Source organism: Neovison vison, chromosome 7 (assembly GCF_020171115.1).
Source record: "Neovison vison isolate M4711 chromosome 7, ASM_NN_V1, whole genome shotgun sequence".
Taxonomy (NCBI): domain Eukaryota; kingdom Metazoa; phylum Chordata; class Mammalia; order Carnivora; family Mustelidae; genus Neogale; species Neogale vison.
The window spans coordinates 166,075,400-166,091,858 of record NC_058097.1 but is presented as its reverse complement, the minus strand read 5'-3'; the positions used below and the strand labels follow the sequence as shown (position 1 = coordinate 166,091,858).

Below are 16,459 nucleotides of genomic sequence, written 5' to 3'. Positions count from 1 at the left end.
GTCTTATGCTGGACACAGACACCAAACAAAGGTGACTATTTTTAGTGAAGAGAGAAGCAGGAGAGACAAGAGTGGTGTAAAATCTGGCTCGTGTCCCTTAGGATCAAATCCAAGGGACAAGTTGGTCCATGGGCCAGCTTAAAAAGGTTTTCCAGGAATATGTTTTATTGTTAGGCCTTAAAAGGGCAGTTCTTTCAATAGGACTGTCAAAAAATCTTTCATTTCTTACACCACAGGACATAATTTAAGAGGTTTTGGATTCCAATCTCAGGATTACTGATGGCCTTTGATAAGAAATGAGACCAGAGATCACAACCTTCTGACTATTTGCTCCATTTGAGATGATGACGGTCACATTGAGCTACAAAAGCAGTTCCCTATTGATCACAGACATCCAAGGTGTCAGAGGGGAAAGGAGCCAACAAGGTAATTGAAGCCCTCTCCATGCCTATGCTGTGGCAAAAAAGACACCATTTCACATAGATATTAAGAATCTCAAAAAATGAAACCCCAAACAAACCAAAACTTGTAATACTGGATGTTTCTGGGGAAGGGGACTGGGAGGCTTAGGGACAGAGTAGGAAGATTTCTTTTTCAAGAACTAAACAAAATTTAAAGAAAACTGGAGTAGGGGGAAGGGGAAGGTAGGGAGGGGTGGTACTTGGGATGTTAAGGAAAAAAGAAAATAAAGTAGAAAAAACATTCCTAACATCTTCCTGCATCATTCCACATTTCAGCTCAGGAAATAAACTTTGTTCTATTGGCAAAATCTAAGACCTGAGCATGAATATAACAGGAGGCTGGGTGGAAACAGATTCGTAGTGAGGCCAGATTCTCCCAAAGTCTTCAAAATAAATAAATAACAAACAAGACCAAAATAAACTACAAGAGCTATAGGTTTTCCCAGTTAGGTAACCTACTCTAAGGTTTGCGAAGCACAGCCATACAATTGGTGAGAGTTAACCCAAATCCTTCTTGCTTCAACTTAAACCCTGTTCTTGGTTAATCACCTTGGAATAGCCCGATGTCACTCCCTACATGAGCTCCCTCCATGCGTGTTCACACTGCTACTGAAAAGTTACTTTCCCTTCTCAGGATGCAGAATAAATGGTCTAAGGTTTTCTTCCAAGTCATGATTTCCAAACTTGCAATGATTATTAGTTGTCCCATTAGCTCTGTGACTTGACATTTACCAAATATCACGGGCGGTCAGACTTTTGTTCCTTCCCTACTGTGGTCACTTCCGCCCACCCTTAACCTCTCCACCGCCAGCCTGTCCTTTTCCTCTTTTATTTACTTCTCACTTCCCTAGCTTTGTTCCTGAGCAGCTAATTTTTCTTCACTTTACTAGGTGATCAATCTACACTTTGCCTTAAATGAATTTGTATTGTTGACCACTTCTCAAATTCACCAAGGTCACTTTAGGAGAGGTCCAATCTCTTGCCAAGTGCTAACAACTAATCGCTCTGAGCATTTCTTGAAGCTTCCCAATGCTGAGTCTCGGAGGCAGCCGTTTCATTTTTATTAGGAGTATGGTTTATCGTCACCCAGTCAGAATGGGATATACAAGAATTTACCAAGAAAAGTGCGTGTGGTAGGAGTTCATGAGCTTGTTTTAAGAAAAACTTATACTTACAGATGAAAGATTCATATATAATCCAGTCACAAACGATGGAAAGAAAAAGTAAGAAGAATATGTAATAGCGATGGTTGCCAAAACCTACATCAAAAAGAAAAACCATAGTTAATACTTTCTTACAATGATTTTCCATATCAAAACCTTATTAGCCACTTTCTTGTCAAAAGCCTTCACTAAAGTAAAAAATAAATAAGCTTAGGCTTTGCTTTTAAATACCATTAAACCAAAACCAAACAGCTCTGATATGTCATGGGCAACTGTCCATGTTAACTGAACTAATATTTATTCGTTGCTTACCTAAAAGACATCGTTTTCTGGACAGAACAAGATCTACTAAACACATGTAGCACTAGGAGGGCCTACGACTGTGCTAGAGCAAGGGGAGACAGCAGGACTTTGGGCAGATATACCCTATTCCTTCCTTCCTTCCACGTGATGAGTTTAAGAAGTGCAATTTCGGAACATCAGAGATCCACTGGATTGGAGGAATACAGAAAATGAATCTGAAGAGCAGCAGATAGATATGTTGCAGGAGACTAAACACAGGAGAAGAGGGGCAACCTGCAGCCTGAGAAAGGTCTACAGAAGTGAAGTAGGGGCAAGGGGGCCAAGCAACCAAGCTCTCTCGTGTATGTTGCTCTCTTGATGCTGCAGTTGGGAGCACGTTGATGCTAATGACACTAAATTACTACCACATCCCCAGTTCTCCGAAGGAAGCACAGTCCAGGAGGAGGAATGCCCACTGCAATGGAGAGACCTAGGTTCACAGATCAGCAGCTGTGTGAATGTAGGCAAGTCATTTAACTTCTCTGATCTAGTGTCCTTGCTTTTAATATGGGGATAAGATCTCTTCTGTCTGCTTCATAGGCCTATGGCAACCAAACAAGAGGATGCCCGTGAGATCACTATGTCGAATGCGTGTAATCAAAATATATGGGCTCATGACTGTTGTTTTCCCACTTCCATTCAAAGCTGCCCGCTATAATGCTAGCCATCCCATCTTTACAGTGGGATGGCGTCTATGAAGCTTGGGGCCCTAGGAATTACCTCTTCACCTATTCTCTAGGAATACAAGAGAACATCAAAATGCACCAAAGAAACCTAACTGTGAAGCAGTCTTTTGTTCAGGATTTTAAAAGCATTTCCTCTGCTGGAGACAAATGATTATAGTTCCTCTGCAGTTCCTCATAATAAACCCCTGGTTTTTATGGGGCCAGGACAAGGAACAGTCCCCATCACCTCTGGGTCTGGCTTCTACCTGAGCTTTAAAAGAGGCAAGTGGAGGAGTAAAGGAGAGACTCAAGTCACAAAACATGCTAAGAACCTGGTAATTTGGTATAGAAGACTGGTATTCCTAAAACAACCTCAAGCAAATAATTTACCTTTTATATTTTTTCACCTCTAAAACGGAGATAGTGATACCAACCTCGGGATGTGCCCTGATGATCGAATAGAATACTATATTCAAAAGTGCTTTATAAACTCTAAAATACTATACAAACCACATTAATTATTATCAACATTGACAGTTTTCCAAGAGCATTACACCATGAAAGGATTCTCGATAAGGAAGAGCCACAAAATGGACCCTTTAGATGCCCTTCTACTTTTTTCTATGAATCACACACACATAGCTAAATATATGCTTAACTTCATAGGGTTAACTAAAAAAATTCAATCTCTCACCTATGCACCGTCCAGTCCACAGACAATGCTGATCATATCGAGCGACACAGGAGTTACACACGTGGCAATGAAGTGACCTTAAAGGCTTCCTTATCTAAGTGGGCAATTAAGACAGGTCTAAGCAAAAATATCAGTGTCTTAAAGTGGTAACAAATCACAAGCAAAATCTTACTCCTAAATCCTAAAGACACAGGCACAGATAATCCTAAGTAGACCATCAGTTCATGTTGAGGCTCTGGAATGCCTTATTAATATTTACTTCCAGATATCTATTTTGATTAGGCCATCACTAAAAGGGATTTGACTTCCAGAGCCCTTTCACACTGATGAAAGGGAAGTGAGGGAGCACTGGGAAGGGAAGGGAAGCAGAATGAGCACTGGAGGGGCGCCTGGGTGGCTCAGTGGGTTAGGCCGCTGCCTTCGGCTCAGGTCATGATCTCAGGGTCCTGGGATCGAGTCCCGCATCGGGCTCTCTGCTCAGCAGGGAGCCTGCTTCCCTCTCTCTCTGCCTGCCTCTCTGTCTACTTGTGATCTCTCTCTGTCAAATAAATAAAATCTTTAAAAAAAAAAAAAAAAAAAAGAATGAGCACTGGATTAAGAAAAAGGAAAAAGGAAATGCAAGTTACATTTCCAGCTCTGCCAATAATTTGGGGGAAGTTACTTCCTCCCTCTAGGCCTCGATTCCTCAACTGCAAAATGAGAGGTTTCACTAAGTGGTTTCTAGGATCATCATGAGCCTGTGAGTTGAAGTTAGTTCTACTATATGCTTCGTGGTAGAAAAAGGCAATCCAAACATACTACAGATCATTCAGAGATTTAACCACAGGCAACTTGAAGAAACTATAAACATTCCCTCATACACTCAAGGCAGAAAACTATTCTAATAGTAATATAAAATTGGAAGCTGGTAAAAATGCAGATGTACAAATATACCATGAAGATTTAATGAAGGCTTACATGAGAAATGTTACCAAGAATTTGCTTTCTTACTACAGTGGGGAAAGAAAAAAAGACTCACAAGACATGATGTACAAAATGTTCTGAAGTCCAGACAGCCAGTCTCTGCAAGGGTGATGATATTCTGAAAGGCATGAAATTTGATCCTATGATTACGTGTTACTAGGCAATGTATAATGCATATTATAGACCATTCTCCCAGCTCTCTCTCCACACTGAGGCAGCCAGAAAAGCAATCTGGAATACCTGCCACAAAATCATCCTGTACCTGAAAATAATGTGACTTCTCAAGGCTGCACTTTCAAGCACAGCCAATAAATTAGAAAGCACAAAATTACACCTCCCCTTCTCTCCATGAATGGCAAGCACCCCCGACTTATAATCTGTTAGAGAAAAAGACATATACATATATACACTTATAAAAAAGAAACAAAACTCATCAGTAGACATCAGAACTGATGGTTATAAGCACCATGGCTTATCTTTCAGGAACACTGGATAGAAGTAACACAAACAATGATACTCTCCCCAACTTCTAAACATTCACAAGCAAAGGAAGCCATGCAGGTTAACTGACAGCTTCACATCTAAGGAAGAGAAGGGCATCTCTTGTCATTGAGGACTCCCCCCTTGCCCCTGCCTACTTACTCTCCATGTATTAAATTGGGAGAACTTAACCTAAATGATCATTATCTATATGTTACTGTAAAGAAAGCGAGATCAGGTTTGCTGACAGAAATTACATTTGAAAAAGTCTTGGTGGGTATGACTTTAAGAGAAAATAAAAATATTTTTTAAGACTTTTACATAAATAAATGAAAGCGCGACCTGGAGAAATCTCAACTTTGTTGATTTATGTCACATCTATTACTTGCTAGGGACTAGAGATGCAGCCATGACAAACACCAACATTGTTATGAACTTCTTATTTAAAAAATAATAATAAAAAAGGTAACATTGTAAAGAAAGCTCACCGTTTTCCTTTCTTCTTCAGAAGCTTTAGTGAAGCCTGGATCAGTTGCCCAAGTCTTGTAGAAAAAGTAAAGGAAGCCTATTATGCTGAGAAGGAAAGCAAAATAGAAAGGGCTGCCTGCTCGATGTGAAAGCCACGTTAAGGAATATATCAACTTCCACTAAGAACGGCATAATTATGACATAAGCAAATTCCATCACTGGTGCCTGAAAATCTCTCTGCATTCTATCCTCACTTTCTGTTACATATACATATCCCTGACCCCAGGCCTGGCCTCATCCTATGTTCTAATACTACAGGAATTTGTTCATAGTTGCTAATAATTAATCCCTCCCGATTAGTTGAAACTCATGAAATATTGATAGGAATAATTGTAATGTATGAGGAAAATCCTGAGGACTGAAAAACATTTCAGATCCAATAAGTTAATCTCTCATGGTGTAACTATGGCTCTCCTGTAAGTATCAAAAAGAATATTTATTGATCATTTAAACAAAATCAAAGAAAAAAACCCCTTGATTCAGAGATTCCAACTAAAAATATTTCTTTAGGGACGCCTGGGTGGCTCAGTTGGTTAAGCAGCTGCCTTCGGCTCAGGTCATGATCCCAGCGTCCTGGGATCGAGTCCCACAACGGGCTCCTTGCTCAGCAGGGAGCCTGCTTCTCCCTCTGCCTCTGCTGCCACTCTGTCTGCCTGTGCTCGCTCTCTGCCCCCACCCCAATAAATAAATAAAATCTTTAAAAAAATATATTTCTCTATATATTAGATAAATGCTTGCAAAAATTTCCTAATGGAAAGTTTAATAATGAATCCCTGTGATGCTTTAGGTTGTATTAATTTAGAAATACACAAAAAAATTTGCTCTCTGTGCAAGGTAATTACAAATCAAATGCTACTTTGGGAAAAGAACATATTACAGACACATTAAGCTAAAAAGTATTTCAAGGATAAACATTACCCATTTTGAAATGGTACAAATTCCTTGTACAAAAAGCAAAATTTTGCTGTTTAGGGAAAGATGAATGAAGATGCACCAAGTAATAAGCCAATACACCAGTAGTAAACCATTTCTCCTTGCTCAATTTAAATCATCATCGAAACAGTAACTATATCTGCCTTCCAAGGTATTATCAAGCTTTTTAAAAAGATTTTATTTATTTATTTCAAGGGGGGGAGAGAGAGAGAATGAGTAAGCACTAGTGGGGGTGGAGGGAGGAGGGCAGAGGGAGTGGGAGAAACAGACTCCTGGGTGAGCAGGAAGCCAGAGACAGGGCTCGATCCCAGGACCCTGAGATCATGACCTGAGCTGAAGGCAGACACTTAACCAAATGAGCCACCCAGGCACCCCTCAAGTTGTCCTGTGCCAAACTTTGGAGTGGAAAAGATGGCCATAAAATAGACTCTAACCCTTGCTATTTAAAGTGTGGTCCATAGACCCACAGCAATGGCTTTCCCTGGGAGCTTGTTAGAAAGGCACTCGAGCTTCAGACCTCAGCCCAGATTTGCAGAATCAGATTCTGGATTTTAACAAGATCCTTAGGGGGTCCACATGCACAGAACAGTTCGAGAAGCACTGCTTCAAGCCACAAAAACCAGCAGCAACCACATCTGGTTGCGGTAGGCAGGAACAAACTTTGGAGGTTAAATGTATCCGTTTGTCTGCAGAAGAGCCTGGCTTTAAGAAAGAGATAGGAACTGGAAGAGTTGTGTGAAATGGGATTCCGACAAATAAAGTTTACTTAGAATGAATTAACAGCATTGTTTCAGAGTATATAAGTCAAGACCTTTAGTTACAGAAACACATCCTGCTTTCTTCCCACTGAACTTTGATCGGCACACATGACACATTCTCAAAAATACATTCAGCTGAAGCATATGATTCCGCATACGGACTTGACTGAACTCTGGGCTCCTGTTCTGAATAACTTTCAGAACAAATAGCAGGAGAATCACTGGAGCCTCTCTCTCCGAGTAGAATGAATGTGTTCTATCCCCTCACATAAAAGCCAGATGTTCCTTGCTTCCATGCCCTTGCTTTGTGTGTTCATTAACCTCAAATGCTCCCCACTGTCCCCAGCTACTTCCAAAAGCACCCTTTGAGGATGTCCAAGCCCTAACTGCCTTCAAGACCTAACACACTCTCCTTTCCCTTGAAGGTCTTTCTTGATTGCCTGCAGAGAAGAATTCTTGCCCTTCCCTGAATTTAAAGATTCCTGTTCTGTGGTACTCAGACCTTATACACACCTCAGCCTTGTCAGTTAGCCGGTGAGTCTTGGCAGTTAAAAAGTCTCTCAATATGGAAATGAAATTTGCCTTTCTGTAACTTGGACTGTTTTTCATTCCTTAGATCCTTTAGTTTTACACTACAGATCTACACTATAGCTGTCCTTCGATCTATACCCTACAGAAGCTTACTCCTCCTTTGTTCAATACAGTTTTATTCAATGTCCATTCCATACAATGCATTGGCTTCCAGTGACAGACTTCCGAACACGTGATACCGGATGGCAGCACTCACACCTCCAGGATAAGCAGCAACCTTGTTCCTTGCACAGCAACAGTCTTCTGGTCATGTTCTGCTTTACGCTGTTTGTCCATGTCTCTCTCAAAAGAACAGAATTCCACACAGAGCAAACACACTTCAGGGTTGTCCTGACCAGTGTTAGGGACAGTGCAACTGTTGTTGTCCTTTGCAGGGACACTCACATGCTTGTACTATTTATTACTGGAGAACAAAGTGGCTTCCTTGGCAGCTAGGTCACTCCCTACATGGGGCTTTTAGTCAAAGCTCTTACTCTTTCACCTGACCTGAAGCTGGATCACTCCTTCCACAAGTCAGAGGCATAGACATAACATTCTGTGCGTCACCATTTCTGGGTCTTAATCTTACCTCCAAATGCATCAGTAAGGTCCTATTTTTTCCATTTGATCCTGCTTCATAAAAGCCATATACATTAGTGCTGAACATATAAAAGGCACCAAAAGGAAGTGATCTTCTGAGGAACCAACCTAGAGCTTCCCTTAAAATTAATTTCAACATGCAGCCTTCCACTCAGATTTTCTTCATAAGAGTAATTAATAATGAAGTAAGTATTCTTTAGAAAATACTGATTACGCAATGGGGTCAGCATTTTACAGACATCACAGCACAGTAATCCTTACAGCCATCCCATGAACTTGGTACTCTTATCCTTCAGGAATTTTTTTAATGGCAAAACTGAGATTCAGAGAAATTAAATAATGTGCCCAATGGTACATGATGAGTCAGAAAAAGAACCAAACTCAAACTCATTCTATCTGATTCCAAAGACAGTACTCCTTCCACAGCGCCCCAGACACTTTCCCATAATGGACGGTGAGAGGGGACACTCCCTCCCGATCCAGACTTGGCATTCTGAGACAAGATCAGTCTAACTAGTCAGGATGGGTCTTTACAGGGTAGCACAGTCAAGTCATACCCAGAGCAGTTTCAAACAGCATTTAACGTTCAGCTCTCAAAACACGGATCTGACGGCGAAGTCTGCCACCTACTGACTGACACTCACCAGTAGCAGGTTCACACGGGCGTGTGGATCAAAGGGCTTTCGGCAGCACAGGCAAGGAAAATATCCCATCCTGTCCACTCTGACATCCTAAGAATCTGTCTAGCTTTGGAAATCAATTCTTCTGATTAATGCCATCGTCACAAATGGTGAACTGCTTGTAATGAAACTCACCTGAATACTAAGTTCTGTAGTTGAGACTCTCAAACTACAGTGGAGCCACATTCTTATTGATATTACTTCAGCAAAGTTGAAATAATTCAATATAAACAGTATCTCACTTTTTGTGCCAAAAGCGAAATACTGTGAATTGCTCAAATTTCAAAAATTCATCAAGAAACACAATTTTAGGGCACCTGGGTGGCTCAGTGGGTTAAGCCGCTGCCTTCTGCTCAGGTCATGATCTCAGGGTCCTGGGATCGAGTCCCACGTCGGGCTCTCTGCTCGGCAGGGAGCCTGCTTCCTTATCTCTCTCTCTCTGCCTGCCTCTCTGCCTACTTGTGATCTCTGTCAAATAAATAAAATCTTTAAAAAAAAAAAAAAAAGAGACACAATTTTAAAACTGTGTTTACTCCACTGCTACTTGGGCTGGTAAGCAAAAATGCCAGCCACCCCTTAGGATGATGTCAATTATCCTAGAATTTACCAGCCTTGGGATTTCTCCAAGTGATTCTGGGTGTATATTGTGCTATTGTTTAATACGCTCATTTCTTATAATGTATTTTTATATTACATAATATCATCCAAGCCTCCATTAAGCAGTGGTCAGGAGACTAGTGCTTACAAAGCTGCCCCCACATTAGTAATCATGAGACAAAGGTTATATGTAATAACCTCTTTGATAAAAGCCAAATGAACTCCACGGTATGCTGTACCACTCATTTACATTAAAGGAATCTGAAGAATATCAGAGATAAGGCTCAGAAACAAAAAGCATCATTGAAGTATAAACATACTATGATGAAAGGAAACATATGCACACTGAGAACTCATCTGCCTCTCTCATTTCATATTGATTCCCATGGAAAAAATATTCCTGAATTGAGTCTATGCATCTCTCTCACGAACACCATTCTTTCTTTTCAAAGATGCCATTACCAGAAAGAGACAACACAGAAGCTGAAGGAGTATGTTTATAGGTACATTACTATCTATCACATTCCTTCTTCCCCTACCCTATAAAGAAAGCAAGGTTATAATGGCTTCCTAGTCTCTGCAGGGGAAATAGGAACCTGGAAAGAGGTGGGAAGATAAAAATCAGACAAAAATACCTCCCTCCTACTGAGAGCTATACATAGCTGTAAACCAGGAAGTATGCCCTATCCCCACTTCTACGTGACTAGGTTCAGTCAACCCCAAGAAAACAACACACCCCCAAGCTGGCCTTGGCCTGAGCCCAGCTCCTCAACAGATAAACCTATTCCTTAGAGGAGTTCTTTTGGTTTGAAAACAGCTGTCATCCGTTAGCAGTCCATGAAAGAATTAAGTGCACTATGTCCAGCATTTTTTAAAAAGGAAATAGAACATCATAAAGTAACAAAATTTCAGAGTAAAGCACATATCAGGAATATCAATTTTCTGTTTCACGTACATTTTGGGTGGCATTGTAAATGTATTTTTAGTGTGGACTGAGAATCACGGCTATAGACAGCAACACTGTGCTGACCACAGCTGAGGAGGACACGTTTCCCCAAATACCCCTCTCATACAGGCCATCTTGGTACCCAGAAGATTTATTAATCAACTGTCACTGCGAACCAAGTTAAAAGAGCCATCTGACCTTGAAGAGAGTATCTCAAGGCAATACAACAAATGTTTACGGGTCCAAGTAAAATAATAATTCATTCTACTGTTTCTTTCCTGTGAGTAATGAATATTAGATCCCTACCAGTTCCATGGTGTGCTCTAAGATTATTTCCAGAACTGAGATTTTCAACACTACACCTCAACAACCAGAATAATTAAAATGACTACAAATAGGAGTTGCATTCCCTGGATCTCTCCTATTATCCAAATTTCTAACACTGGCATTACTACTGTTGAAAGGCAAAATGAGATAAACATTTAAATTTCAGCTTTAAGGATATGAGGAAAGAATAAGATGAACCAAGTCACAAATATCCAAAAAATGGAACTTAGCAGGAAGACCGTTGGTAAGTATATGAAGCTCTTATACCCGACCAAGAACCTGAAAGAGAAAGGGATATACACAGGATATTAGTGAAAACAAGTATGGTCCATATTAATTTTAGTTCTACGTCCCGTTAAATAACAGTAATAATAACAATCTCCTCAAGTAACGGCAGCAGCAATGGCTTTCAGCACCCAGCACGTCCAGTGTGAAACTTCCCACCCAGTAACTGAGCGTTTGCTGCCACCTCACCCCATTTTTCATGAGAAAAGTAAAGCAGAGATGCACGTTCTAGTTCTTGTAACTAACTTCTACAGGATTTCATTCCCCATAACTTTCTATTTGCAATGATTCTTCAGTTCTATTGTGACGTATCACACATGTATTTCTTTTTGGTATATCATATTTTCAAATGTTCCAAAATGCAAAAATTGTAAATACTTGGGAAATTCACCTTCATTTTTAATATGCTTCCTTCTGGAGGACAGGAGCATATTTTTAAAAACAAAACAGATGCACACAACCCTAAGCAGTTTCATCCCACAACCAGCCTGAGAAGCAGACAAGCCACATAAAAAGATCTATAAAGGCTAAAAGTGGCACCAGTGGTCAGAACGCAAACCCTCTTGCTTGGAACAAGCAACATGGAAGGCTATATATCACTTACTCAACTGTTGCTATTGGAGTTTCAAAAGGAAAAAAATCTGTCTTTTGTGTTAAATACTCAATATACTAAATCTGTGCATGAACAGAGTTTATCTGGATCTGTTTTACAATGTTATACCAGGAAAAAACAATGGTTGATGACAGGTAGGAAAAGGACTTTTTAAAAAGCTCTCAAGATCATGAGCATCATTGTGATAAAATATTTCAGAAAAACTAAAGATCCCAAACTTTAGGCACATAAAATGCTGCCAGAGTAGGCCAAACGGAGCCCATGGAACCTCCACAGCATGACCTGAGATCCTGCAGCACAAATGTGTTTGATGTTTGACTGAATTAAGCAGTGCAGTGAACTACCTAATTTTTAAGTCTGAGACCATGACCTACCTACTTCTAACAGGCACCACAGAGCAACTGCCCCTGGAGCCTAAATAGTAGAAGTTTGCAGCTGCCTAAGCTCCATGAAACTGGGTCTCTACAGAAGGGTTAAGTCAGAAATAAAAGCAGGATGGATAAAGGTGCCATATACATTTGTCTCCCATTTGAACTGTGTCCATATGCCAAGCCTAGCTTATGAAGCCCTTGACACACTGTCAGCAGAAACAAAAGTTTCATATGATTTTTGCATACTGCTCGTTTCTACCAGAACAGACAAAATCTCAAATGCTCCTATCCTAGGTGAGTAGATACTGCCAGGTCTGGCTTTCTCTCTGAAAAAGCCAAAGGAAAAACAAAAACCCCAAAGCGATGATTGAAATGCCTGGTGATTTGGCTTAAAATGTCTTTGGCAACGGAGTCAATCTAATTAGTGGAAAATGAATAAATATCTCTAAGTTACAAGTTTTCTGAATAGCAGGCAATTTTAGGCATTCTGGTATTTTTCAGAAACGTAAGTTTTTACTTTGCATTTATATTCTAATTAATTACCCACCAACTGTCCTGCTCTTGCATGACCAAGAGTAAGCTTCCTCTAATACTTTGTTTTTTCTTATGACTCAAGTGGCTCATGCTTATTCCGGAAAACGCTGGCAAGCAAAAAAGGGCATAGGAATACTGAACACCACACTTTGAAGAGAGCAACATTGTGTCTCCTTTTAGATCCTTTTCTATGGATCATCATCATTACATTGTTCTTTCATTCACTAAGTGAAAATATTGAGCAGGAGAACAAGTTTCCTGCTTATAGGGGCCTTAACACTCCAGGAAACGGTGATGAAGTGCTATGAAGGAAATCAAACAGTGATGCAGAGAGTTAGTCAGGGACAGCCTAAGGAAGTGACCCTGCTCTACAACAATATGGCACTGGAACACTTCAGACAAAGACAGAAGCAAGAGCCAAGGCCCAGGGCTGTGGGGGAGGCTGGGCATGAGCTCAACAATGTGTTCTAGAAACAGAAAGAAGGTAGAAGAGCAAAGAAGGGAAGAGAGGAAAGAGATGAAATCAGAGGGGAGATGGAATCACGTAATACCTCACAGGCAAAGAGTCTGGATTTTATTTTGAAGACAGAGAAAAGGAACCAGAGGGCTTTAAGCAGGGAGAAAAGGCAGAAAATGATTTATCGCCTTTTTAAAAGACCGCACTGATTGCTAAACGGGGATGAACTATAAAGGGATAAGAGCTGAAGTTAAGACCAGTTAGGGACATCAGTCTGGGGTCCCGGTCGTGGAGATGGAGAGAATAAACTGGACAAAGGGCAGGAAGGACTTGGTGATGAGCTGGTGGGAAGGTATGAATCAAAGATGAAAGTAATCCAAGGATGACACTCATTATTCACACAGGGAACCAGATGCCATTTTACTGAAAAATGGAAGTGAGAAAAGACTGGGGTGTGGTATGGTTATTGAGTGATGTGTGTCAGCCATGGTTCTAACCACTATATATACATTAACCGTGAAGCAGGGATTGTCACAATTATTATCCACATTTTATAGATGAACAAAGTGAGGCGCAGAGAGGTAAAGCAACTTAATCAATGTCAGAATGCTGTGTGGTAAAGCCTGACTTGAACCCAGGCAACCTGTCTCTTAACCATGACTATATATAATCCTGCATAATATTTTCCTAAAAACAGAACCATACCATAGCTACTATTTTAACCGCAATTTAGCTACTAATTTCCTACAATTTAATTAGGTTGTTTCAACTATAAAGCATTAAGAGCAAAAACAATGAGCTTAAAATGAGTTTAGATTAAGGAAAAAACATTTCTGAAAAATGGGCAAAAATGTTTCATGATATAAAAACAGTTACAAAAATCTTCTCATTATTTATCCAAATCAACAATTCAAAAAGTGAGCTAGGACCTTTATTTTCCACCAATTGCCAATTCAATCAGATTATTGGGTTGACCAATTTGCTTTTAGCTAAATAATATACTATCGAAGCCCTTCCTTCCCACCACCCCTGAAGAATTTTCTGTGTGGTAAGTAACATTCATAGCTCAATAAAAACCTATGACTCTAGCTGATCAACAACAGAAATAAGCAATCAAATGGAAATGCAATAACCAGCCTTGCAAAGACTAATATACACACCTTGGAAGCAAAGATGTCAGAAAAAACAATGTTAATAGAAGACATCCTTTTAAAAGCCAAGAATCTGAATTGAAGTCCAGTATGTATCCAACAGCCCACATGGTAATCACAGAAAGCACCAGCAGCAGGAAGAGCTATTAAGAGATTGAGAATTTTAGAACCTTATGGATTTTACATCCTAAGTTTCTAACAATGATTAGTACAACAAAAGAACTACTTCCTAAATGAATAACAATACAATAGCAGAATACAGAGTTTTTCTTTGAAATTGCTGATTGATAAATATGAAGTCTAAGAAACCACAAATCTTGGAAACAATCTTTTAAAAGACTTAAATGTTATAAAATAATGCTTAAACATGTTTTCTTTCGCTTTCTTCCCCCTAAGAAATGGTGGTCTTTTAGAAAAGTGTTCATGAGAGCTGACATTTTTAAAAATAATTTCTTTCTAACAGTAACTACGGGTCAGAAAGCATAAAGCAAAACAAAGGAACCACACAAAAATCAATACACTCAAGACTCAATGAGGAGAGTATAGGAGTTCCAGCCTGGACACCAGATGGTGCCATCCCCTAATAAAGAAGGTCAGAGGGAACAAGCCTGCAGAAAAGATGATAGTTTAGGGCATGTGGAATTTCAGATGTCTGTGGGCATCTAGGAGATATCCAAGAGGCAGACAGGAAAAGCAGGCCTATCACCCAAAAGAACATTTTGTCCTCATCAGTATATAGGCTGGAAAGCCAGGAATGAACAACATCCCAAGGACATACAGGTAGAAAGGGGCAGAATCTTGACCAACACAAACATTTAAGGGGGAAAAAGCTAAGTCGTCAGAGGTAACCAAGAAAGAGTGACTGGTGTGACCAGAAAGGCAGGATGAGAACCAAGAGAAAGGTCCCATGAAGCCAGAGAAGAGAGTTTTAAGAAAGGAGTAGTTCCCTGTTGTCAAGTGACATACAAAGGCCAAAGACTGAAATAAATCCTCAGGATGCTAATCCTTCAGATCTATTGGTTCAGTCTATAAACCAACAGTGCAGGTGACTGTCTGTGGCACCGAAGCCGGGCATCACACTGCTGCAATGCAGTCCCCTAACTGCAATACATGTGACCTTTGTAACAGCAAAGGGAGAAACTATATTCTGCCCTATTTTCTTCGATTTTTACTTCTCTAAGTATTCTGGGGATGAATAGTTTCCAATGCTATCAAATCTTTAAAATCCTCAATCTAGGAGTTCCTGGGTGGCTCAGTCATTAAGCCTCTGCCTTCAGCTCACGTCATGATCCCAGGGTCCTGGGATCGAGCCCCACATCAGGCTCCCTGCTCAGCAGGAAGTCTGCTTCTCCCTCTCCCACTTCCCCTGCTTATGTTCCCTCTCTCACTGTCTCTCTCTGTCAAATAAATAAATAAACTCTTTCTTAATAAATAAATAAAAATAAAATCTTAAATCTAATTTGCATGGCAACATAAAATTAGCAAGTTTAGATTTTTTAAAATGTAGTAAACTTAGAATCTACAGGCAACATAATCTCAGAATAAAAATATGAATTAAATACAGATCTCAAATTCTAACCCCAGACATTAACACTCATAGACGAGTCACAGTATTTATTCACTCAATAACTATTCCAGTGCAAACTGTATGCTAGGTACTGTTCTAGGTACCTGGGACATATCACGGCTTAAGGCCTTTCTCCCATGGAGCTTAAATTCTAGCAGAAGATGACAAGATAAATGTACTAAGTGATTTAATAGTACATAAAAGCTGGATCACATAGAGCCTTATAAGTCACGGTAAGGACTTTGGCTTTTATTCAGGGACACAGGGGGAGGTATCACAGGATTCCGAGCAGAGGAATGACAGGACCTGCCCTACATTTCAAAAGATTCATCTGCCTGCTCCATTGACAATGGACTAGAGGTGAGTGCGGCAAGGAGATGTGAGACAACTGCAATAATCAGCATGGAAGATAACGGTGGCTGGACCAAAATGCCACCGGTGGAACAGTGAGAAGGGTCAGACTCTGGAAATACACTGAGGACAGAATTAGCCAATATGTTTTGCTAATGGACTAGATACATGGTGTGACAGAGAAAAGGCAAAAATGGCTGGGAGGCCGGAGTTGCCACCTACTAAGGGAAAGGCTGTGGATGGTATACTTAGGGAGGAGTGGGGCAAAGAGAAGGAGTTCAGTTTTGGATATGTTATGCTGGAGCTGCCTATCAGACACTGAACTGGGTAATTCAAGTAGGTAATTTGATATAGGAGTCTGGAAAGATCTGAACTAGAGAGAACTTTGGAAGCGGTCAACATATACATGGCATGTAAAGCCAT

The 16,459-nt window shown here is 40.2% G+C and overlaps 1 protein-coding gene across 3 annotated transcripts in view; it reads right to left on the bottom strand.

The window, feature by feature from the left end:
* ZDHHC13 (zinc finger DHHC-type palmitoyltransferase 13) overlaps positions 1-16,459 on the bottom strand; it is a 104,520-nt gene that overhangs the window by 64,938 nt on the left and 23,123 nt on the right. For all 3 annotated transcript variants that reach the window (XM_044258948.1, XM_044258947.1, XM_044258949.1), the window contains exons 9-14: positions 14,128-14,261; positions 10,886-10,986; positions 5,257-5,381; positions 4,344-4,406; positions 3,326-3,419; positions 1,637-1,720 (exon numbers count right to left, since the gene is read on the bottom strand). In XM_044258948.1, coding sequence (XP_044114883.1) covers positions 1,637-1,720; positions 3,326-3,419; positions 4,344-4,406; positions 5,257-5,381; positions 10,886-10,986; positions 14,128-14,261 — 601 coding nt within the window. The remainder of the gene's footprint in view (positions 1-1,636; positions 1,721-3,325; positions 3,420-4,343; positions 4,407-5,256; positions 5,382-10,885; positions 10,987-14,127; positions 14,262-16,459) is intronic.